Consider the following 26,420-nt stretch of genomic DNA (forward strand, 5'->3'; position numbering starts at 1 on the left):
CGCCGCTCCTATTGGCCGCTTTCTTCAGTGAGCGCGAGGAAAGCTCGAGAGCAATCTAGAAGCACGAACTCTCGCGATAGACGACCGAAAATCAGCGTTAACTCGGCTGCGTGTTCTTCCAGCGGCCGGTGCGCACGGCTGTACTGCGGTCAGTGGAGCGGTACGGAGAAGCAAGAGGAGCTCGAGTCGATTCTCCGATTTTTATACGCTTTTAGAGACTGACTTCACGTTTCTTCGAGTCCGTCGTTTTAGGAAGACGCTTCGAGTCACTGTGCAGTAGCTGGGTTACGACTGGGTTCACATATTTTACGTTGAAAATGTCAGTGGTGGGGTTTGATGTGGGATTTCAGAGCTGTTACGTTGCCGTGGCCAGAGCCGGCGGAATAGAGACCATAGCGAATGAGTACAGCGACAGATGTACGCCGTAAGTACCTCTTTATTAAGTAATTACTTCTACAGTTCGTGTCTTGGTGCTGTCCGGTCGCTTTCTTTAACGGCTGTGTACGAGCTCAGTTTTAAATGAGCAGTAACTTGGATATGTTGTAAGACTGCGGCCTAGAGAGCGGTGCTTAACCTGTCTGTGAAAATCTGCAGCTAACAGAGTCTTAACGGTAGCTCGTATTTTACACGTCGATGCGAGATCTAGTTAACGTGTCTTTGACAGTTTCGGACAGGCGCTGTAATTATGTTTCGGTTAAGTGTTTACTGAAAGAACATGGGATCTAGCTAACGCTATGTTATAAAATGTACCGTGTACACATGGCTGAGTTCACCCTCATGCTCGCTAGCGCTGTATTTTGTCCATCTGCCTTTTTAAAAACTAATTATCACAAGAAACATTGTTTCCAGCTAGCTGCTGTTTATCTGATCAGACTTTAACGGTCTGTTAGCTAGCAGTAGGCTGGTGCGCGCGGTAGGAGAACCTACTGTTCTGCGTTAATAGCGTTGCTGCTACGTGCTAAGCTAATGTGGGCTGGCGAGCTGCATGACGACACCACCGTCTGCCGGCAAGAAAATTCTAGCAATTTTTGGAGTCCAGTCGGGAGGTGACACCTCAAACAACTAATTCATTCAGTAAAGTCTTCACAAACCCTTCACTGCAGTCATATATTCAGCCTTCGCTCCCTTAACGTGTTAGACTCGGACTGCACTGTCAGCTAACGTTAACTATAACAGGTTATCCGTAACGTTAGATTAATTAGCTTTACAGTTACGACCTCGTCAAGTCACTCTGAGTGAGAACGAAAATAAAACCTAAACCAAGAATCTCAACAGGTCACTTCTGTCATCTCGTTATGTGAAACTGGAAAGGCAAAGTCGACCTATCTGAACATTTCTGACATAGTGACATTTTTGGGGTCCTTAGGGGGTCGCCTGTTTAGGTCTAATTTAAACCACATGGGGTCTTCAGATGTGTTAATTTTTACGCTACTCTGCATTTGACGACACTGCTGTGAATGTACAGATAAGGAATCTGTACTCTGAGCTTGTGTTGCCCACTGGGGGGGATGCAGCTTTGCTGTCTTTGTGTTGCTATGATACTAGAGCTGTAAACCTTATGCTTAAAGGGCAACTCCACCGATTTTTTAAAAGTTTCTGCATAATTAAGTGGTTAATGTAAACAGAATCATTCATAGTGGTTTGATTTGAAATGTGTTCTTCTAGAGAAACTAAAAGAGTCAGACTTGTTCAAAGTGGTGGTGATAGGAACCAGACGACTGGGGAGTGTAACGCCTTTAAAAGCTCCCTCACAGGAAGTTATTACCTGAAATGGTTATGAGTACACTGCCTGATGTCTGAGACAATGTTTTGCAGTAGTTTTGTGATAAAGTTCGGGTCTAAAACGTATTTCAGTCAATTAATTTTAATCCATTCATTGTGGAGGGACACAATAAATACTCCCCAAGAAAACTTATTTTTTCTGGTTGACCATCATTTTACCATCATAAGTGTTACATAAAATAACTCTGAAGACACATGTAGGTTTACTGGTGGCTTAGGATAGTAAGTGACATAGCTATATATGCACTGTAGACATCGGGACTTCTGGTTCCTATCACCACCACTGTAAAGACGCTGTTTATCTCAATCCATGATTTATACATAAATTTTGAATAATTGATGAAATACTTCTTTAAGCACGGTACGTGATTACAATCTTTGTAATGTTGATGCAGTGCGATTCCTCTCTGTAACATTATTTGATAAGTGCATACACCCAACACGTTTACCATGTTTTTTCACTCACAATCAGCTTGACCATAAGCATGTTTACTGAGTTAAGTAAGCTACTTTATTAAACACATTATAGTGATGGCAACAAGTCTCATAATATGGATTGTTGTGTTTGTATATTGGATCAACCCATCACTTTTTAGTCTTTAGAATGATTTAATTGTCATACTCCTAAATGTCACCCTTGGACTTTCTATATCAGGAGCGATGCTGCCAACTGCTTGCTGTCAGTTTAAGCTTGATGCTGTTTTAGTTGTTTACTGGGAGATTTTCAAATACAGATTAACCCTCTTGTAAGTGGACTAATATGAATTGAACTCTTTTTAACTCCTTAATAAAGCTTTAAGGTCTTGTTTGGCTGCTTCTAGTTCTAGTTTCATTTTAAAGCTTGTGCCTGTTTCAGTGTCAGAGAGAAGATTTTCTTCTTAATTATAGGAATTGTCACTATAATAATAATATAAAAATGAACTGAAGGCTACGGTAGATTGTAATGTAGATTGCTTTAATACTAATGTAAGCTAGTACTTGTATGCAGCTTCCTGCTTCTGTGGAACTGGGAGCACAGTAAGTTGTCATTTCTTATTTTATGAAACTTTTTTTTTTAGGTCATTCGTGTCTTTTGGACCTCGAAATCGAGCAATAGGTGCAGCTGCCAAGAGCCAGGTAAATATTCATTCTGTTTTTAGGGTTTAAACTATAAACAGTTTCCTTCTTTATGAGTACCATTTACTTTTATTAATCATTTACTTTCTTTTGTAACAAGGTGGTCACAAATTGCAAGAACACTGTCCAAGGCTTTAAGCGATTCCATGGCAGGGCATTCTCTGACCCATATGTTCAGTCAGCAAAGTCCAGCTTGGTCTATGACCTTGCTCAGATGCCCACGGGGACTACTGGCATCAAGGTAACTTAAGCTGAACATGTCAAATTGGCCTGAAAGATCAAGAAATTGAGCTGCTGTCTATACCTAATTGCTTTATTTTGGATATGTTTGAAGGTTTGCTTCACTTTCTGTTTGTCTGATCCACCAGGTCATGTACATGGAGGAGGAGAAAGTGTTCAGTATTGAGCAAGTCACCGCCATGCTGCTCACCAAACTGAAAGAGACAGCGGAGGCTGCACTCAAAAAACCAGTGGCAGACTGCGTAATTTCTGTACGTGCTTGGACTGATAAGAATACTTAATTTAGTGTCTTGTGTGTTGTTAAGTTACCGTGTAAACTCAACTGTGTTTTCTCAGGGATTTTTCTTTTGTGCTGAAGTATATAACCTGTCATTAACTGGGTTCTGCTCTATGTTCATTTGTTAATACTGATTGTGACTGTAAGCAAAAAGGCTTAAGCGCTTATTTTTTTGTTTTCAGGTTCCCAGCTTCTTCACCGATGCCGAGAGGAGATCAGTTATGGATGCTGCACAGATTGCAGGCCTCAACTGCCTGCGACTCATGAATGAGACCACTGCAGGTACCTTTCTCTTAAACAGCCCATGGTGCATTCATTGTGACTGGCATATTTAAATTATGTTCAGATATTTGACATTTAAACACTTTTGTTGCAGTTGCTCTGGCATATGGCATCTACAAGCAGGACCTGCCAGCTGCTGAGGAGAAGCCCAGGACAGTTGTGTTTGTGGATGTGGGCCATGCTGGTTACCAGGTGTCTGCCTGTGCCTTTAACAAGGGGAAATTGAAGGTATGGGGAATGCCAGTTGCTTAGTTACACAGTATGGCACCTGATTTTGAAATCTTTTTTGGGGAACACCATTAACCTTTAACACTTCGCCCTTCGCTACATCTAGGAAAAATCTTCCATGTAAATGCAGTCACTAGTTATTTCTCTCTACCTCGTTGTGTATTGTGTTCTTTTGCATGTTAGGTTTTAAAACCAGTATCATTTGTCTGTCTCAATCCCTCCAGATTCTTGCCTCTGCGTTTGACTCTGAGCTAGGTGGCAAAGACTTTGATGAGATGCTGGTTCAGCACTTCTGTGATGACTTTGCCAAGAAGTACAAGCTGGATGTGCGCTCAAAGCCCCGTGCGCTGGTGCGCCTCTACCAGGAGTGCGAAAAGCTGAAAAAGCTCATGAGTGCGAACTCCTCAGACCTACCGCTCAATATTGAATGCTTCATGAACGACATCGACGTCAGCAGTCAACTCAATAGGTCAGTCTCCTGGCAACCCCTCATCAACGCTAAATTTAGACAGTTATGCAGGCTAAATCGGGCCCTGACTAGGGCCGATGGATATGTTTGTGTTCATCCCTGCATGTGCATCATGATGTAAGCAACTGCTTTGGTCTGAAAGCTGTAACTAAAAATAGCCCAATGACATTCTTGTTCCAGAGGCCAGTTTGAGGAGATGTGTGCGGGGCTGCTGGCCAAAGTGGAGGGTCCCCTACGCAGTGTCATGGAACAAGCCAGTGAGTAGAAGCACTGTGTCCATACTGCTTCCACCTGTCTTGAGTGTTTTGTCAGGGGGAACTTGAACTGACCACCTTTGTAATCTCTTCTGTAACGATCTCTGCCCTTCCCAGAGCTAAAGAAAGAGGATATCTATGCAGTAGAGATCATAGGCGGTGCCTCCAGGATCCCTGCCATTAAAGAGCGAATCAGCAAATTCTTTGGGAAGGAGCTCAGTATGACACTGAATGCGGATGAAGCAGTGGCCAGAGGCTGTGCGCTGCAGGTATGTGTCTTGTCAAGTCGTTCACTCCTCCGTTGGGTGCTGGTTCATGCTTCTTTACTCATAGTGCCCTGAACACAGTGCACAGACTCCCTATTCAAAGGGAATGATCTTTTGGACATCAATAAGATTGGTTTTAATGAGAAAATCATTCATGGAGAGCTACGTTTTTAATAATGATGACTATTTCAGTATCAGTATGTATCTTTTTATTAGTCTTGTTTTGTAGTGCAAGATATCTTCCAGATTGTACTCAACAGGCTCTGTATGTGTTAAGCATGCCTTCAGCTGATAAATGTGTGGCTTGTTCTTCTCTGGCTGTTCAGTAGTAGCAACCTCCAGTGTTTCTTGGTGATGAAGTAAACTCATTCTGATGTGCTTCTTTTCCTCAGTGTGCAATCCTGTCACCTGCCTTCAAAGTGCGTGAATTTTCCATCACAGACGTGGTTCCCTACCCCATCTCGCTTAAATGGAACTCAGCAGCTGAGGAAGGATTGAGGTCTGTTAACTGTTTATATAAAATTTATTAGCAGCCTACTGAGCATAGCTCTTGAGAAAAGACAGTTTCTGTTGGTTTATTTTAAACTTTTTTATCCTTAAACCTCTCATCTCTTATACTTACAGTGATTGTGAAGTGTTCCCAAAGAACCATCCAGCACCCTTCTCTAAAGTGTTGACTTTCTACCGCAAGGAGCCCTTCTCCTTAGATGCCTACTACAACAATCCAAAGGAGCTGCCATATCCAGATCCTACTATAGGTACGTTGTTCTAGAAATGATTTGCTTCTCCTCTGAGCACAACCTAACAACAAAGCTGCTTTGTGTTTTGTGTATAAATTATTTGATGCAATGATGAGAAGTAACCCAAATCTGTCTGTATTCGAGGAGGCCTACTGAAATATTTACATCCTTAAACTTTTTTTTCACAGCATTTAGATTCTGCTGAGGTGGAAATGTACTTTTCCTTCCTTGAAGTGGTAGCTTAATGATGACAGGAAGTTTATTTGCATTTATTAAACATGGACAGTTTGAGTTAGACTGTCAGAACAGTGAGAAACAGGGCAGGACCATGAATTTATTTATTTTTTTCCATTCCCTCTATTGTCAACAGGTCAGTTCATGATCCAGAAAGTGGTGCCGCAGGCATCAGGTGAAAGCTCTAAAGTGAAGGTGAAAGTGCGGGTCAACATCCACGGTGTCTTCAGCGTGTCCAGCGCCTCCCTGGTGGAGGTCCTGAAATCTGCTGAGGGAGAGGAGCCCATGGAGACTGACCCGGCTGCCAAAGATGAAGAGGTAATACCCTCTCATTATTATATGGAAATTGTGGCTTTATCCACCTCTGATTGATGTCTGTGCTACTCACCACAGAAGTATTAATCGTGCTATGAAACAGGGAAGGCATGTCTGGACACAGTTAAGCAAATAAAGCATAGCTGCGCAGACTTGTGCTGGTTTTGATTTTTTTTTTTTTCTGCTTGTCATATTGTCTTCGATATTCAAGTACATTAAAATTTGTCTTTGCTTTTTGAAGAACAAAATGCAGGTGGACCAAGAGGAGCAGAAGAGCCAGACTGATGGGCCAAAAGAGAATGCAGATAAGAAATCTGACACAGAGGACATGGAGGTGACTAAAACTGATTTAACATTCATTGATTGATTTTAAATGCATAGATATAATACACAGTAACAGCCTCCATTTTCTCCCGTGGCAACTCCCATGCTCTCAGAAATGGACTATATAAGATGATCACTTCAGTTGAAATTTGCTGAGCAATGTTGAAAGTCAGTGCCCAGGCCTGTTCAACATTTAACATTGCAACAGTTTTTGCAGTTCTTTTTTTTGTTTTTTTGTTTTTTTTTATAGATTTGTCAGTTACTCTACTCTAGTTTTTAATCTGGTCTGGTGGTATTTGTTTTCCTTTTGATTAACACACAATTTTGTGGTATGATCTTCAAATATGAGCCTGGGGCTAACACGGATGGTGTGACACAAATACAGTCTGAGTTGCTCTGTTAATGTCAGATTAATATTACTTTGATTCTTTAAGTACTAGAAATGAATTACTTTACAGAAGCATATTATTCAAACTTGACAAGGTATTGTAGGATGACTGAAGTGAGCTGAATCTGTTTCAGACTTCAGCTGAGGAGAACAAACAAGAAAAGAAGACCGACCAGCCTCCACAAGCCAAGAAACCCAAAGTTAAGACAAAGACGTTGGACTTGCCTATAGAGAACAGCCTACATTGGCAGCTGGCTAATGACATGCTCAATCTTTTTGTGGAGAATGAGGTAAAATATGTTACTACACAAACAGTTGTTGGAGGCATACAATTTTCTGACCACAAATTATTTTGCCACAGTACTGATACAAACCCATCTCATAAAACAGGGCTGTGTATCATGCATGTGAAAAGGAACCTTGCATTGCCAGGTTTTACTTGTCATTTTATACTGTATGTTATATATTTTACGTTGTGTATTATTGTCATTGTTATTCTGTCCAGAACTACATGTCCCAAAGTGGGAAGGTAGATAAGTTTGTGACCGGTCCTGTCATGTGCATTAAGTGTTGTGTGATCTTCGTAACTGCTGTCGCCAATCTACTGTTTTCATCTTCTCAGGGCAAGATGATCATGCAGGATAAACTGGAGAAGGAGAGAAACGATGCCAAGAATGGTGTGGAAGAGTATGTGTATGAGATGAGGGATAAACTGCATGGAGCACTGGAGAAGTTTGTCAGTGAGGCAGTAAGTCATGAAACCATATTTGTGGATAGATGGATGATACTGCTGAAAATCTCATTTGAACATTGCTACCAAGGAAACAGATCTTTTCAATGTTGACATTGAACGACAGGTGATCCTAAGGAATTAATCTAGGTCTTATTTGTTCAGGATCGAGATGCTTTCTCTCTCAAACTTGAGGACACAGAAAACTGGCTGTATGAAGAGGGAGAGGACCAACAGAAGCAAGTGTACATTGATAAATTGGCAGAGTTGAAGGTGAATACAAATGTATTAATTTGATCAAAACTACGAGTGTTCTTTACATACAGGAAACAAAGAAAGACTTTGTTTTTGTCTACAGAAACTGGGACAGCCCATTCAGGAAAGAGCGATGGAAGCAGAGGAGAGACCAAAAGCTTTCGAGGAGCTTGGGAAGCAAATTCAGCAGTATATGAAGATTATAGAAGCTTACAAGGCAAAGGTAATCTTTTTATTTCTGCATGGCTTTATGCAATTGTCTAAGGATTTAAGACATAAAATATTTACCACTTGTTTGTATCTTCACCTTTTTTTTTTTTTAAAGGATGAGTTGTATGATCATTTGGAAGAGTTGGAGGTTATGAAAGTAGAAAAGCAGGTAAACGACGCCATGGCCTGGATGAACGGCAAAATGAACCAGCAGAGCAAACAAAGTCTTACAGTGGAGCCTGTGGTCAAAGCTTGTGAGATTCAAGCCAAAACAAAGGTAAAACCTGTCAAAGAGTGTTTGATCCTTTTTTAGAAACAAGTAGAGCTGCAACAAATGTTCGGTAACATTTGACAAATTCGGCAATCAATTCAAGTATTACTAACGGAAAACCTATTAGTATAACCAACAGTTCTACTTCTTTTATAAACTTATACACTACTATGGGGAAACATTTAATCAGTCAAAAAGCACTGTTACCTGTTGGATGCAGTTGCCAGCTCTGCATGTTGGGCTCATTAGAGAATGTGATGGGCACAGCTTCCAAAATTCAGTTTTGACAGTATCTGTTTAAACTCCAAGTGCAGTCCAAATAATCTTCCTACTGTTCTGCATTGCTAGCTTGTTAGCATGTTCTCAGTCGCACTTATTACTTAGAGTAAATGAAAGTTTTGTCTAACTAGCAGTTTGCTTGTCAAAGAAAGAGCTTTTTGTATCAGAGATGACTGTTCTCAAAACATTTAAGCACAGTTTTACACACTTAGCAGTGGAATTGGTTTAATCTTGTACTATTTTCACACTAATAAAGTACTTTGGTCTTTTTGTTTAGCAGAAAATTTATTTGTTTTCTCCTCCTGCCTGCTCACTACGATTTCTACCACCGCTGTATTTCAGGCACTGTCTTGATCTAGTTAATTGTTACCCACAGCACTGACTAGTGGGTTTATTAATTGCTTGCTCAACCCGTAGTATAAAGTGGTTATAAAACTTTGATCACTCCGGTGTTCATTGATGATTTTATAAATGATGATAACCATCATTTTTAAGATGATGGTTAAAGAGCCACACTGTTCAGGATTGCCAGATTGGTTGGGATCCCTGGTTTAGTATTTTAGTGCAATCTGCAAATTTGTCAGTGATCTTTTTTCATTACCTTGTAGTAATTCAAAGTTTTATTAAAGGTAAAAATAAATACAATTGTTACAATAACACATACAATGCAAGAAAAAGACGAAAAATAATAGCAACAATAAGAATAAAGTTTTTTTTTTTTTTCCAATTCAGTTAAGGTAAAACATGTCTTAAGCCTTAATCCTTTTCAGCTCTAGAAACTAGCAGAATTGCTGTTCAAAGATTCATGTGATCAGTTGAAAATTCCTGCTTTTGCTTTTTATTGTTGGCCGAAGATTTGTTTTTTTAAGCTTTGTGTCCTGTTTTCTAAACATTTTATGTTCTGTTCAGGAACTGTACTCTGCTTGCAACCCCACTGTCTCCAAACCCAAGCCCAAAGTGGAGCCACCCAAGGAAGAGAAGGCACCTGAGCAGAATGGCCCAGTAAACGGACAGGAGGGCTCAGAGGCTCAGCCCAACAGCCCCGAGAAGGACAAGCCTGCACCAGAATCAGCAGAGGCCAAACTGCCGGAAATGGACATTGACTAATTTTCTTAGTCAAGCCTCTGCTCCCTCCCTGTTCCAACGTTCTCTCAACCCACCTCTCTCATGCCTCCAAAACATGACTGAAACAAACTAAAGTTAGCATCTCAGCCTGATTGTTTTCTTTCTCTTTTTCATGACACTGTCTGCCTACTCCTGCAAATACTCTTGAACTTGCCATGTATGGCATGTATGTTTCTTTTGCTTTTGTTTTTGCTGTATAAAAAAATATTGCACTTACATGCACTCATCCGTTGGGCTGTCTCTTCACATTAGAGAAAAATATGAGTGGAAGATGGGAATTTGGTCTCTGTATCGCTGTGAACCATCAACCTCAGTTGTGGTTGCTCCATTTGGAAGGTGGGGGGGGAGCCAGCACATTAAAAATTCGACATAATGTTATGTTTTTTGTTTTGTTTTTTGTTTTTTGTTTTCCGTCTTTATTGTTTGAGGAATCTCTTGGGTTTTAGGATGTGTTGCTTCGAGTTTGATGATGTCACTTGAGGTTCTTTTCACTCAGAGTCATTGTGAAGTGAAGGGTGGAAGCACTGAAGAGGAGTACAATTGTAGTCGACCAAAATGAATAGTAGTTGCAGCGGTATTAAATGTCCACTGTTTTGTTTACAGTAGATTTATGTTACTGTTATGCAGTATTTCATTGTACAAGGCACATCACTTTGTGGCTGAGGCTTGCAAGTGTGATTGCTTTCTGGAATATCCCTGGAGTTTTTGTATTTCTACTCTTCTGGCAGTGTGAATGGTGGAGACCAAGTTTGGGTTTTTGCTCCACTGACAGATAATAAATCATTAATTTTGGTACACAGATATGAGAATTGTTTGAAATGCCTGCTACAGCTGTTTTGGGGGCAAAAAATCTACTACAAACCCTGTAAGAGGTGGTACAGTTTCTTCTCATTTTTTCAGAGCTTTTCCATGTGAAAAGAAAACAGTTGTGTATATAGTGGTTTGGTTTGCAGAATATTTATGCTTTCCATTTCGCTGAGGTGAAATAAAGGATTTAGAAGGATTTTTGACCATTACTTCTGAGGAGCTTTACTTTTTTCAGGAGCTTTTGTTGTTTATGAACAGGATGAGGATGGATGTCCGATGTAACATAAATGGAGCATCACCTTCCATACTAAAGAGAAACGTTCCACTCTGCAGCACATTAGTGTTCCAGCTGTTAGATGTGTGAAAAGAGCTTATACTATGACCTACACCCTTATGGCCAAATGTTTGTTGATTCCTGCTCATCCAGGGCCTTTTCTGGAAGCAAGTAACTGCCTCTACTCTTCAGGAAAGGCTTTACATTAGATGTTGGAAAATTGCTCTGAAGATTTGATTGCATTCAGCCAGAAAAGCATTGGTGAGGTCGGGTACTAATGTTGAATGATTAGTTCTGGATCATAAATGCCACTCAGACTCATCCCACAGATGTATGCATCTGCCATAACAGAAAACAGTTCCACAGCACAATGTTGGAGAGTTTTAGCTGATATTTGGCATTAGGCATGTGCGGCTGCTCCAGAGCAACCCATCCTACTGGCAATGCTTTCCTGTGGAGATTATACAAGCTGTCAGCAATGGGTTGCACCTTACAATAGCTTAATTTGTTAATTAGAAGGGGTGTCCATATGCAATGGAGTCCAAAAGTCTGAGAGTACATTGAAAAGCTGGATTTTTTTTCATTTAAACCTGGTAAAAAACATTAGAAAGTTTTAGAATCTTAAAAAGTTATAACAATTAAAATGAACAATTCTGCACTATTTCTGGGTCACTACTCACATTGAAGCAAAAGTGAGCCTTTGTGTAGGCTTTTGTACAGAAAGTTCAGATTTTTAAAAATATTTCCTTCCATCGAAGCACGATCAGATCAGGCTCTCAGGTGGATTTGATCTGAACTTATACTCTAAGCACACGCCACCATTCAAGCCAAAGGGGGGGACATACCTTCTGAAATTCATGTAAACATTCAAAGATTCCACTTTTCTCCTAAACTGTTATGCTGATAATGTCAGCAGTTTAGACAAGTGAATGTTATTAATGATGGCTATTTATTTAATGTTTTTTCCAATGAACTCTCCTCCTTTTGGCTCCGCCCACCACATCACACAAATTATAGACCTTCACACATGATTTTCTTCACATGCTAGCAATACTGAAAATACTTTTATTAATACTAAAAACACTATATGCACTTTTTATCTGATGTAGCAACCAGGCCATAATGTTTCCACAGTAAACATGTACCTGACTCAGTCTTCTTTAGCAAGCTTTCTATGTAATTTCATCCATGCCAAAATGTAGCTTTGTAGTAAACAAGTAGAGTTGGGCAAAATACTTTGAAAATTTGTGATGGCTAAATACTGAATACACTGTCATGAATGTATTCAGTAACATATCCCATTTCAGTACATGACAAGTAACATCAAAACAGTATCAGAATACATTTAGAGTACATATTTATAAGGTACATCACACAAATGTTTTTTTTTTTTTACTTAACACTGTTCCTCACTGTTTGGCAGTTTTCTTCTTGTAAGTCTTCTGTTAATGTGTTTCATGGAAATTTTGCTTATCGTTTAAATGAAGTTTCAAAAATTCTCAACATTTTTTTTTTCGGCATCATCATCAGCTTTAGTTCACTGTTGCTCCCATAATCCCCTGTACAGCAGTACAGTACACCAGTGCTAAACATATCACTTGCAAAAATGTCCACTACTGAGGAGGTTATTAATATCTTTCTAAAGAATTCAGTAACACTGATATTAATAACTAGCTCATCTCCTTGATTTATCAGTCTACTCAGGCTTTAGTGTTTAGACCAAATGTTAAGAAGAGCCATTTTGTCCTTTCAGCAAAAATCAAACCACCTTGGGAGCCACAACATTTTTTGTCCATTTTACCATCTTGACTGTAAATATGTCTCAGTATGTGCTAAAGTGTTAGTAAAGGATAACAAATGTAATATAAACGAAAATGCAGACTTACTTTGCTCTGCTTTAAGCTTTAGCTTAGCTATAGCTGGCTTTCTCGCATCTCCAGCAGGAAACTTTTCCAAAAGTGGAATAGTTTCTTGTAAAATGGCTCTCAGTGTTTGATTTTTTTACGAGGCTGAAGTCAGCTTCTCATTGGCCAGTTTCTTGTTCTGATTTTCCTGTTCCACCTTAAATGCAGCAGGCACCATTATTTCTTATTTTAGGAGCCGTTCATGCAGGAGTCCAGGTAGTTCCAAGAGTGCAGAAACTTTTTCATGTAACTGCATAAATGTGTTCGTTTTCCCCAAACACTCACACTTTATGTGCCTAAGTCCAAATGTCCAGTGTACTTGACACTGAATATTATATGCTTCCCAGTAAACAAAAAAATAATTCTTATTGTGTTATGTTATTTAGTATGCAGCAGAGAACATGTTTTATGACAAAACATTGTTTTCAAAGGCCAGACACAGGACTGAGGAAGATAATTCAACAATAACTTGAACAGGAAAATTTGTGAATGAACTTTAAGTTGGCTTGAGAAAGTCAGCTACTTAAACTTCATAACCTGATGTAGCCTGATGGCTGTAGTGAGTGTTAAAGCAGTAGTACCTTAAATCCGCTGAAACCTTAAAGCCACTGAAACGTTAAATACATTGGTACCTTCAATCCACTGTTATCTTAAATATACTGAAACCTTAAACACATTGGTACCTTAAATACACAGTTACCTTAAATATACTGAAACCTTAAATAAATTGGTAACTTAAATCCACTGATACTTTAAATCTACTGATACCTTAAAGCTACTTGTACCTTAAATACACTGGTACCTCAAATCTACTGATATCTTAAATCCACTGCGATCTTAAATTCACTGTTACCTTAAAACCACTGATACCTTAAATCCACTGCTACCTTAAATACACTAGTGCCTTAAATACACTGTTACCTTAAATCCACTGCTGCCTTAAATCCATATTTATGTTATCACTATGCATTTGGGTGTATGTGTGTGAGTCTGTGTGTACTGTGTATGAGTGTCTGTGTGAGAGATGTGCACTGTGACATTACGTGTGGCGGTTAGATTTTAATGTTCCAAGCATTGCTTCATTCATTTGCTATGGGGAAAAAAATCGATCGCTGTATGAAACCCTGATCTGATCTGTTAAAACTCAAAAGCATAAATCTCGGTTCTACTATACTGCAAAATTTGTTCGCTATCGCCCGAAAGCTGTAGGAGGAGTACCATTTACTTTTTTGAACGCAGAATAATAATAAAAAGAATAAGAATAGGAAAATGAAGAACAGTGAGTTTTCTTTTTCAATAACAATAATATCGATCTGCCCACGTCAGGCGGTGTCAGTGCCGGAGCGACAGCAGCAGCAGCCCCGCCCTCCTCTCTCCACTCCCTGTGCCCAGCGCCTCTGTCCGGCCGGGCTGGCTTCATGTGTTCAGCTTCTGACTGTCCTTCTGAATTAGTTTGCTAAACTGTAGGTAAGTTTGATACGACAGCTCTGGTACCGCTTGTTGTTCAAATCAGAGTTATATAGAATAACAGCCTAATCTGTCCTCTGTGCGTTAAGCGGTTGGATGCTATTTAACTAGCTTGTTATGTTCAACACGTTCAACCTCAGCTAGCGTTAGCTGAAGTTTAGTTAGCGAGCTGCGTTAGCTTTAACAGTTAACGTTAGTTATATTCCTAGGTGGTCCCGTCAGGCAGCCAGTCTTCAGCGCGCTAACGTGGTTTCCAGAAGCTAGATAGCTAACCAAGCTACATTGATAATTGATAATACGATAGTCAGCTCGTTTTTTAGATGTTTGAATCATCAAACTATCAAGATAGATGAAGCTAAGCCAGCGTTACAGCCCATTTCATCAGCTTATTTACAGTAGTGAACCTAGCCACCTAGCTAGCTATGCTAACTAGCTAACGCGCTGGATAAATCTGACCCTCTCTACAGCACTTAAGTTGGCCCTGTGTTTTATTCCTCCGCAACCTCTTACAAGGTGATGTGTAATCGGCCTGTCATTACTGTTTTGACCTGACTGTTACTCTGTCCGTCATCATATGAAATTTAGCATCAACGAGAGCTTCTCTGTTCGTATGCTGTTCACTAACTATACAAACCTAATACGAAAAAACGTCCCAAGAGTTTAATTCGTGATCTAATCTAGTGGTGGTTTACATGAACTGCAGTGCCTTGCTGTAGTCTCTTAAAAAAAAGATGGTTCTTCATGGGTTCTTTAGAAAAGGTAAAGGTTCTGTTTAGAACCATGAGTTCTGTATGGAACCATTTCATGCTTTTGCTATTGTAACAAGCTTCACATCATTTTCAAAAAGATTCCATAGTCACAGCATTAGGCGTGTCGAGCATGATGTGTCAGTTGGAACATTACACAGCATTGCAAACTTTTACCAGACACAAATCTTTTATAACTTTTTAAACATTTTCTTTTGAAACGGTCAGAAGCACCAGTGAATTTCATCTGTCCATCTATCTATCTATCTATCTATCTATCTATCTATCTATCTATCTGTCTCTCTCTCTCTCTCTCTCTCTTATATATATATATATATATATATATATATAAGGCAAAATGTTATCAGATTTTTAAAATAATAATTTTATATATATATATATATATATATATATATATATATATATATATATATATATATAATTATAATTTTAAAAATCTGATAACATTTTGCCTTTGTTAAATATCAGAGCTGTTTTATGCTTATTAAAATATTGCTAAAACTGAAAAGCAGCCTTTAGATTCCAAATCCATCATGAACTGCTGTGTGATAAAATATTTAAGAATATGTTTGTACTCAATATAATCCTGTATTTAAAAAAGAATATTGAAAAAAGATGTTGTTTGTTTACTTCTTACATTCCTTCAGAGCTGCATAATATGGCAAAACAGAAGGCAGTGATATAATGCATTCCATACATTTCAGTGGTTTGTTGAGAGCAGAGTGGTTTTGTACATTTGAGTGACATAACACTTTGATTTAACTTCTTTATTCAAAACCGTCAACTGTCAGAGACCTTTTTCAGCAGCTGCTGTCTGTATATCGGTTAATGTCTGATTGCATGTGTTGTGACCTTATGATGGCCTCAGTAGACAAAGCCAGGCTCTCATCAGTTTACTCTGCTAATTCCTCGACTCGTCACTGCCTTTCTCCTTTGTAATCAACTAAGTCTGGTCTAGCGATGGACTCTGATGTGTTAGGTTACCAGGGCAGTTGAGTGTACATAGCACCGCAGGTAAAATCAGGTCTTTTTTGTTCCTTCAGGAATGTTCAAATGTCAGTGGATCAGGAAGCACAAGATGATGAACTGCTGGCCCTAGCGAGTATTTACGATGAAGAAGAGTTTCGGCGAGCTGAATCGGGCCGGGAAGGCGAGATCCATTTGTGTCTCGAGCTTCCCCCTGACTTCAAGTTGCTGGTCAAAGGTGATGTGACATTTAGTTCACTCTAGTGTTTGAACATGACAGCCATTTTCCCATCCCCCTGAACTGAGTTTATGTTGATTTGCATGGGCAGGAGAGAACTGCATGGAGTATGACGTGTCCTTTCTGCCTCCCCTGGTGCTGAGTTTCGAGCTCCCGGTTGATTATCCTTCTTCTTCAGCACCAGTTTTTACCTTGAGCTCCAAATGGCTATCAAGACTCCAGGTGAGGACACACTTAAAACTGTTCAGATCTTTCATTGATCAGCTCATTTTTGGTTTACTGAGTACACCTAAGTTGGTGATTTGTGTTTGGGCTGGAGGATATGTCTAATTGCAATTTCCATGTCATTCTGTATTGATAATTGAATAGTAACTGAATAGTATTTTGAACCCTAAACAAAACAAAGGTCTTCTTTTGGTGTAATATAAAATATTCTTTATCACAGTAGAACACAAAGTAAAAGTAAAGTAGTTCCACACTGCAGAGGATGTATGTATTTTTTTTACTGTACAAAATTCTCAGTGAGAATACCTGGCTACCTTGCTGTCTTAACTGTCCCAATAGTTTGTACTGTTGTGACTGAATGGCTAGATGACTTCACCCTAGACTTCTCATCTAACCAGTAAATGTTCTTAAGTAGCAGTTGTTTAACGATCAGGCTTTTGCTACTCATACCACTTTGAAAAATAACAGGTAATCATTTTATTAAAAAAATTCTTTATTTATGTAAAAAATGCTTGATTTCATTATAATATAATATATATAAGTATTTCCATTGTCAATTTTTCGTTTATATTTTCAAAATGACGTCCAACCTAGAGTGAGTTAACCATGGAACCAGAAGAGGGCAGCAATTCACTTCAATGCATAGTGTCGTACCTATGTGGGCAGATAGCGTAGTCCTATGTGGGCGGATGGCATAGTCACATACAACATATGCAAGTCTGACTTTCTACTGAAGAATATCAATACCTTTGACTACTGTAAAAGAAAAAATTGCTTGTGTTGATTCTGAAGCAGCAGAACAGGCAGTTTGTGCTGTAAATGAATTGTTGGAAGAAACTAGCGTTATGATTACAAAAATCACTAAAGCTTATCATGTTACATTACTAATGTTAGTCACTTGAATATTCTAAGCTGTGAGTTGTTAAGATGTTAAATTGGTTAAATAATGGTGCAGCCTGAAAAGCTATTATGTTAGTCTACATATTTAGTATTATATCACTTATTTTTAGCTATTGCTTTTTATTTACTATAACTCAAAATTACAGGCAAGCTTCAACAATTTTTTTTCCTCATGGTGGTAATTTATTTCTTGGTGAGTTTTGGTCACACCATTGCCAAACATTTTATTGTTACAGCTCTTTCTATTTACAGGCCATATTTAAGCTGATTAATTGGTTATTAGTTGATAAATTGATATGAATTATTAACTAAAAATATTATTTTCTTGCAGCTCTAGATTATATTATTGCAATAAACATGTTGCATTTCACATTGCATTAATAAAAAAACAAACAAACAAAAAACATTCTTTTTTTTCCCTCTGTCCTTCATCCTTTCATCAGCTGACGGCTCTGTGCAAACGGCTGGACGAGCTGTGGGAGGAGAATCAAGGTGGTGTGGTGCTCTTCACCTGGATCCAGTTCCTCAAAGAGGAGGCACTTGACTTTCTGGGACTTCAGTCTCCTCTGGAGATCCCCAGTGGAGGCAGCAGCCAGCCTCAGCCTGACCGCAGCAGGAGTGAGGCCGCTGCGAAGATGGCCGAAGGCGCAGGCGGAGAGAAGAGGAAGCAGCTGGAGCTGGACCCTCGAGCTGTCCTGGAAGCTGACCCTCAAACTGACGTGCTACCTCAGCTGCTGGACTTTGACGAAGCACAACGGCAGAAAGTTTTTGACGGGAAGGTCTTCTGCTGCGGCATCTGCTTCTCGGAGAAGCTGGGCTCCAGCTGCATGCTCTTCAAGGAGTGCCAGCATGTCTACTGCAAGGCCTGCATGAAGGAGTACTTTGAGATCCAGATCCGAGATGGCAAAGTTCAGTGCCTTAACTGCCCTGAACCAAAGTGCACCTCTGTGGCCACGCCTTCACAGGTATCCTCCTCTAATAGCTGAGTGCCTGCCTGCGTGTGTGTGAGTGTTAAGTGGAACACCATTTTAAAGCAGTTTGTATCAGATAAATATCCATATTATATCCCATATTGTATAAAGTTAGAGCTTAAAGGCCATTTTAAACATTTTTTCTGTTTGAATATCCATGTTTTTTAAACCACTAATACATTAAAAGTATTGAAATATTCCAACAAGGAAATATTTTAGGTTGTGATGAAAGAAAATGAAAACAGTAATATTTATATTTATTGTGTGCAGCCAGAATAAAATGTGATATCTTTTGACGTGATCTTTATATTTTAAGCGTATGTGATATTTAGGCGTCTTCTTAAATTTGTCACCTTTCTTTTTCCATACATTTCTGTTTATAGCTGTATATAGCTAGGCCTGCTTAGAAGTAGCCATTTCAGTAAAAAGGGGGATTCCACAGGTCTTTCTTAAAAATGTATGCGTTATTCAGCTGAAAAGTCATTCATAGTGGTTTGGTGTGAAGTGCTCCATTTTAGAGAAAGTTACGAAACGTCCTAGAGTCAGAATTGTTCACATTGGTGGTGATAGGAACCAGGTGCCCAAAGGGTTTAAAGACTCTAACTCTCACAAAATTATTATACAAAACAGGTTACAAATATGTTTCCTCATGGCTGCCATAATTAAACTTTCAACACTGTTTTACTATCGACAGTCGACATCACACATTAGCATTCAGAAGACGTGTAGATTAACTGGTTTTGGATAGTATAATAAATAAAATGGCTATATTTGCATTGTGACCCCTTACCACAACTTACCATAACCAGTCGGTAAGTTTTTGTATAATGTAATAATTTCACATCAAACCATTCAGAATGAGTTTGTTTAAATAGCAACAATTAATTATTAAATTATTAAATGTGAAATTCTCTTTTAACATCAGGGCTAATATCAGCTGCTTGTGTCCACACATTGTCTGTTGTTCTACATCTCAATCCCTGGTCCAAAAATTACAAGATAATTCACAATTTATTGAATTTTTATCCTAAACTTAACATGCTTCATTCCAATACCTGATTAAGTAACCTAACACTAAGATGAGCTGCGCTTGGCTATCTATATATTCCAATATCCCTGTCCACCCCTACTGCGCTCACTGAACTGAAGGTGTCTGGCCCTGTATGCTTGCTTGCTTGCTTATGTATTTATTTATTTGTTTGTTTATCTGTTTATTTATTTAACTAACATACCAACCAACCTCTTGCTTTACCGCGCTACATCACATCGCTTCGTTTCACATCATCCTGTGTGGGCAGCAGGCGTGTCAGTAGGCATGTCAGCAACAGCTAACTTGATTTAATGTCTGTGTGTCCTTTCAGTGCAGAGGCGTGTTAAGATATGTGACAGATATGGTCAATATCTGTCAGGTATAGTTATAAACACAAATGTGAACCATCAAGACATAGCAGTTGGATCTGATTGAGCAGTAAGGCTTGTAGCGTGAATGGATGCGACATGCCTGATGTGAGAATGCCTCAATAACAGGTGAAGCTGCTGGTAGGTGAGGACGATTTTGCCCGCTACGACCGCCTTCTCCTGCAGTCCAGCCTGGACCGGATGGCGGACGTAGTATACTGCCCGCGCAAGTCGTGCTGCATGGCCGTGATGTTGGAGCCGGACACCACCATGGGCCTGTGTCCTTCCTGCCGCTACGCCTTCTGCACCCTGTGCAAGCGCGCTTACCATGGTCTGTCCCACTGCTTGCCCACAGTTGGTAAGGCACAGCCAGTGCACATTACATGGTGATAAGTTGTGCATGTTGTTTGAGCCTAGGACTGTTTTCCCCATTCCGTGCTTTGGCATTCAGCTTTAAACGATTAGTTCGGTGACAAATCAGATTTTCCTCTTACCCAAAATGCAGTTGATCAGCCATTGTTTCTGTTGTTTTTCACAAGAGCTTTGAGGCTAACATATCTAACCGTACCAATTAGCACTGGGCACACAGCCTTCTTACATCGTACCACATATAGTTGTTGTATACATAGTTCATACGGTCATGAAAATCCTGGAAAAGTCATGGAATATAGGAATGTGGTTTTCCAGGTCTGGAAAATAGTAAGTGCTGAAAAAATCTTGGAATTTCGTGAAAAGTCATGGAAGCATTTGTGATTTTTCCTTATATTTTATATGTTATATGTTTTATATCTTATGTTTTTCCACATCTTATAGCCTTCTTTGTACTCTGCATGCTCAAAGTGTGAACTGACTCTTGTTACATCTCTCTCCTAAATACTGTAAAAACTGCTTTGAAAGTCACTGACATTGCAGATCTAGACTGACGAAAATCACTGAGAAACTATGGTAGCCTAATAAATACATTACCTACCCATACTGTGAAAAATTAATCCCTCCCAAACTGACCCCTTAGTTAGATAACTTATTTCACTGGCTAAATAAATATGTCTTTGTTATTATTAACTCAGTTGATTTTGATTCATATGGAGCTAAACTTAATGAAATGGATAACAATGTCCACTTAATCATGATGTGTATGCATGCACTACGCGTCTGTGTTATGTTTTATGATAAGACACTAAACCACTCTTTACAAACAAAACCAGAGGACGTTTGCATGTCAAAACAAAATATGTAGGCTCTGAAATTATGAAACATTAATGTGTTTAGCAAAATGACAGATCTGTCCTTAGAGTTCAGTGTTAAACCTGGTGCAGATGTCCGTACATGGGTCAGATTTCACTGACAGTTAATCCAGTTAAACTGCATTTTGACTTATTTGCTAATAATATTTAAATGTTAAATTAATATTTAAATATCGTAGGCCTTTTTTCCTCTAAACAGCTGTGTGTGTGTTAAATTAGTGCTGGGTGGTTACAGATAAAATTCAGTATCATAGTATTTTTAAACATATCACAGTATCATGCTGTCAGGTGATATTAGTTAACATTAATAAAGTTAATAAACTCAAGCTTCCTGAGTTTCCTTTTTTTATGGAATTCAAGCGAACAAGTTAAATGTAAACCATCAAGGACTGCACACCATGAGTAAAGTGCACAAATTAAATGGTTCTTATCTATCAAATATAAAATTAAAATGAAATAATTTAAAATAATTAATTCATAATAAAAATGATCACTAAAACAGGGAATGGTATGTTAGTATCACAGTATACCAGTGTAGATGATAGATCGCCCAGCACTATGTTAAATGCTTGGCATAGAAATTTCGTTTTATGTCATGGAAAAGTCATGGAATTGTCACTTTAAAAAGTGTATGAACGCTGTATATAACTTCACAATTACACTGTTTAACATGGTGTTCTGTATAAAACTTGCAGGCTGAAGCCCAGCTGCTTAAGAGATTTGGTGACTGTAACCCTCCCATTGAAATTTTAAATGGCTTCTGAAGCGATACTCATTAGTGGTGGTCCAGAGAACTGGATTGGAAACATGCCCTGCACTATGTGCTGCTACATGGTTCTGATAGTATATTCAGAATCAGAATATGTCAATTAAGCAGTATAATAATTAATTAGCAATTTTTGAGCCTTTGATTAATTCTGTTTGTCATTCCTAGATGAGCTCCGCAACCTGCAGGAAGAATACCTGTCTGCTGGCAAGGAGGAGCAGAGGTTTCTGGAGCAGCGTTATGGGAAGCAGGTCATCCAGCGTGCGGTGGAGGAGTCCTTCAGCAGGAAGTGGCTGGAAGAGAACTCAAAAAATTGCCCTTCCTGTGGCACTCACATCCAGGTTAGTTAGAACCCTGACGAATACAGTAGATCTAATATACAAGATATGTCTGTGTTGGCTGTTTTCTGATAAGGATGCAATTTAAGTAGCTTTGCCATCACCAGGGCTCACAGTCTAGAGGGGAACATTCCAACATAAAAAATTACTCTAAGCCAGACATGTCAAACTGTGGACGTTACGGGCCAAAGTGCTGCAGAGCTTAGCGTTCACCCTCATCTAATGCTCTGAATTCAGTTCATGATGGCCTTGCTAATTAGCTGATGAGCTGAATCAGGTGTGTTTAATGAGGCAGCCTACTGAAGTCTGCAGTGTTTTGCCCAGCGAGGACTGGAGCCTGACACGTGCTCTACGCAGTAGGTGGGTGAAATGGGAAAAATATCACGATTCACGATGTATCACGATATTTATTTGTTCAGACATCTGATTAGTTGGAACAGAGAGAAAAGCACCAGTGATGTTACATTTAAAAAAAAACTGTTACACCAAAATGTGAGTAATTTCTATTCAATATTCAATTTTTCTCTCTTTATAATGGAACATGCAGTTGGTGTTGTACAAGTACTGACGATATCTATGATATGTTCAGTGTTGTATTGTTACGTAATTTATCGCGATAACGGTACATATTGTCATTGCCCAGCCCTACTTAACAGGAATCCCATATAACTGGACTGAGAACAATTAGGTTGAACTGAACTGAAAAGTTTGATTGGACTTCGCCAACTATTTGACTACTAACTGGAATTACTGTTTGTCGTTTAGTACTGCAGGTGGATAATCTTTGAAAAGAACTATATTGTTATCATCTCTAAGTCTAGTGTACATTCAATTTACATTATGTAATTATTTAAATGTAATGCTGTTTTAACAGGTTCAAGTCTTCACTTCTGACTCTTTTCTGATAGTTTGTTGTCAAACAGTAAGAAAAACATGGCAAAAACATAAAGGATATTTTTCTTTTTCAAAACAGGACTGCACACACAGTTATTATTCATCAAATTCAAATCACAATAAAATATCTCCTCTTGTACTTACAAACAAAAATGTAGTATCATTTGAATGTTTAGAATTAATTTCTCCAATAGTCTCCATAAGTTACAAGTGACAAATTATTAATATCAAATTACGAAATGTTTTTGCTATTGCCATTGATAATATCTACTACTGATTGTGGCCCATATTTATCAGTCATTTAATGTAGGATGCCTGATCCATGATCACATTTCCTTTTGGGTACTATTTAATTCAAATTCAGATGAACTCTTGGGGAGCTCAGTTTTGGTGGACCTATATTTGAAAGCCTTGATAAATATGGTCCTGTATTATCCCACTGACCCTACTGTAAACTGTTTTTTGAGTTCCTCTTTGTTCTCCTGACTCTGCAGAAGACACAGGGCTGTAATAAGATGACCTGCTCCTCTTGCCATCAGTACTTCTGTTGGATCTGCCTGGCACCTCTCTCCAGAGTCAACCCTTATAGCCACTTCAACAACCCCAACATGGCCTGCTTCAATCAGTACGTGCTTCTTGACTCTCTACAAAATCCCATTAAACTGACGCTGTATTATGCAATAAAGTAGGGTAAACACTAAATATCGTGATCCTGAAAACATGGATCACGATATTTAGTGTTTTTGAGGTAAATTAGAACAGCCACAATTCACCATTTGTGCCATATTCAATACAATCAAAAACAATACAGTTACTGTATTATTGTATACAGCGCTGCACAAGACAGGATTAATAAAGCATGCAGTTGGTCAGTGTTCTTTAAATATTCTATAATAGTGTTTTAGAAACCCTTTATTAACTAAAAAAGGACAGAGGTTCATTGCATAGCTAGCAGCACAGCCATCTTGAGGCCTTCTGTACTTTTGTCTATTTTTATAGCTAACTGTGTCGAGCCTATTTAAGATTACTTAATAAAACACGCGGTTTGGGGCAAAGTTGTGTGTTTAGGCATTTCCACAATCTTGTTTCTTCTAGATTCTATATTATAGGCCTCTGTCTTGGCTTGTTAATGGGCTGAAGTTAATGAAGTAAAGGGCAAGGCAGTTATAATGATAAGGGAGATTGATGTCTAATATCCTATTCTAGGGGTTCTTAACCTAGAGGTTGAGGCCCGGGGGGGTCCCAGGTTGTGTCACAAGGGTGGTGCTACAAGATATAAACCTTTTCAAACAATTTTGACAAGCGCTGCTGAATGGCTCCACCTACAGGCCATGGAAGACAAGCTAATGTTGATTATAAATTTCAGTTGGGTGAGTGCATTACTGAGAGGGTCTTGAATGACTGCTGAACTTAAAGCATTTTTAAGCATCAGGCTAAAGACTTGTGCTTTGTGTGAACTGCTAGCTAAGGAATGCAGGCTCAGTAAGTGAGTAGACTTATTTTTTGATTATTCTTCTGTATTTTTTTTTTATGTGCATATATTTCTGTCTGTGGAGAGGGGGAGCTAGATGGGGGGCGGGTTGGCAAAGAGGGGGTCACGAAATATTTTTAACCCCAAAAAGGGTTGCACTGTGAAAAAGGTTAAGAACCCCTGTCCCGTTCCAATGGTTTTTATTATCGGCCTTGTGTAAATCAGAATTGAAGGTGTTATTTCCAATTCCTCGACTAATCCTAAATCTGGACTACATGGAATTTTTAATGGTGCAACACCACTGACATTGCAGTTTAGTTGACGAAACCAGCCCATGGAAACATTTTCTATGATTCAGTTATACTGGCATTAGTAAAGTGAGTTTGCCAAAATGTTAGCCTGAGTTTTATCCATGATTATTAGGTTTTCTTTTATAACTTACCTTAAAAGATGTAAAAAACACAAAAATGCATATGAATGAGTGTGGCCATCAGGCTCTGTGACCTACTTAAAATAGACCAGCAGTAGAATGTAAAATGTGCTTTATCATCATGTTAACTACCACTTTGGAGCTTCCCAGTCTTGTTCCAACCTTCAGCTTGTTGTTCACGACCATTTATAGAGAAAAAAAATGCAGACTGCCTGTGCATAGGGTCATAATTCATTTTTCATTAAGAGTCCCATAGGGACAGATTTTTTTTTTTCTTATGTTCATGATACATTTTCATTTGCTTTCTAGATTGTTCCAGGGGGTAGAAGAAGAAGATGAATTTTTCAGTGATGAAGACGAGTGAAAAAGGCTTCAACAGCTTGCAGCCCACCATTCTGAATGCACTTAACCCAGAGCACTTTCTCTCTTTATCTACCTGCAGTGTGGCTCCTAGTGCCCAAAGGAGAGCATCCCATCACTATTTATTTTTCTGTTTTTACTCAAACAAGTCTTTCAAAATGTACCATACAGCCAGAAATGCAGATCAGGATATATTTGCTGGTGAAGGAGACTTTGGTGTCATATATCAAGGCTAACAAGCAAAGTGATGCTTGTTTTCTGTGTTGGAAAGAATTTTTAGGGGGTCTTCCTGAAGACCTGTCTGTATTTTCATGCTTAGAAAGGGCTGAATATTTAAAAAATTGGGCATCCCCTAAAAGGAACAGTTTACACTGTACTGCTGATCACGCTGTTCTCCTGTATCACTGAAGCAATCTCAAAGGAACCTAGATGAATTTGATTATGTTCTGTTTACAAGGTTAAGGCTTGTATAGGGGTTTCTTGTCATTGGGGTGCATTCTGAAATACACCTCTTTGTCATGCACTAGTTATCATGTTTGGCACAATTATGGAATTATTTTTTTCCCCTCAATAATATTCCCTTTGGGGGGCTTCTTTCATAAAGCTTTGTTTAATAGCTTTATGTTCCTCTTAAGGTTTCTATTAATGACCTGTGTATAACTGATCATTCATAAACAATCTCAAACCAGTCTGTGTTTGGAAATGTTCTGTACATGCCACAGTAAACTGAAATCTCAACACCAAAGAACTGTGGCTTTTTCATGCTTCAGGTCCTGAAGAATGTGCTGCAGATAAGCTTTATGTTATCAGTAGGTAGCGATGCAGTTAACATGCTTGATATGGCTGACCGTATGTGTTATTCCGCAAAGCAGCGGTCTCATGAAGCTGCTTAGCTACTAGGTAACGTGAAACTTGGTTCAGTCAGCATCACAGTGGCAGTTTAATGGGGAATTCCACCAATTTGTAAGAATTTCTGCATTTTTTTTAATGGTTGGGATGTAAACAAAGTCATTCAAAGTAGTTTGATGTGAAATGCTCCGTTTTTGTGAAACTTACCCAGATGTTTTGACAGTGGTGGTGATGTGAACCAGATATTCACCTCTAAAAGTTCCCTCACAGAAAGTTATTACATGAATGGCTTTGAATACGCTGCCTGATATCTGAGACGTTGTTCTATGATAGTTTTGAGATAAAGTTGTGGCCCAAAATGTATTT

At 38.9% G+C, this 26,420-nt stretch overlaps 2 protein-coding genes across 3 annotated transcripts; both read left to right on the forward strand.

Moving 5' to 3' along the window:
- The first annotated feature begins 85 nt into the window (after positions 1-85).
- hspa4a (heat shock protein 4a) lies at positions 86-10,788 on the forward strand. The gene is made up of 19 exons (XM_036588062.1): positions 86-424; positions 2,841-2,898; positions 2,999-3,139; positions 3,267-3,389; positions 3,598-3,697; positions 3,792-3,925; positions 4,150-4,394; positions 4,575-4,651; positions 4,766-4,917; positions 5,307-5,413; positions 5,539-5,672; positions 6,025-6,206; positions 6,445-6,537; positions 7,050-7,205; positions 7,538-7,663; positions 7,811-7,918; positions 8,004-8,123; positions 8,226-8,387; positions 9,570-10,788. Exons 1-19 carry the CDS (start codon positions 318-320, stop codon positions 9,765-9,767), a joined length of 2,523 nt encoding a protein of 840 aa, XP_036443955.1. The 5' UTR covers positions 86-317; the 3' UTR covers positions 9,768-10,788.
- A 3,322-nt stretch (positions 10,789-14,110) lies between these two features.
- rnf14 (ring finger protein 14) lies at positions 14,111-25,950 on the forward strand. 2 transcript variants are annotated; one of them, XM_036588577.1, is made up of 8 exons: positions 14,111-14,237; positions 16,048-16,208; positions 16,300-16,430; positions 17,777-18,298; positions 19,832-20,060; positions 21,881-22,053; positions 23,439-23,569; positions 25,155-25,950. In XM_036588577.1, the coding sequence occupies exons 2-8, from the start codon at positions 16,058-16,060 to the stop codon at positions 25,207-25,209; spliced, it is 1,392 nt and encodes a 463-aa protein (XP_036444470.1). In that variant the 5' UTR covers positions 14,111-14,237; positions 16,048-16,057; the 3' UTR covers positions 25,210-25,950. The 2 variants fall into 2 exon arrangements, with proteins under 2 accessions (XP_036444470.1, XP_036444471.1); XM_036588578.1 differs by having other exon boundaries at positions 14,116-14,233.
- The last annotated feature ends 470 nt before the right edge of the window (positions 25,951-26,420 follow it).

Source organism: Colossoma macropomum, unplaced genomic scaffold (assembly GCF_904425465.1).
Source record: "Colossoma macropomum unplaced genomic scaffold, Colossoma_macropomum, whole genome shotgun sequence".
Lineage (NCBI taxonomy): Eukaryota > Metazoa > Chordata > Actinopteri > Characiformes > Serrasalmidae > Colossoma > Colossoma macropomum.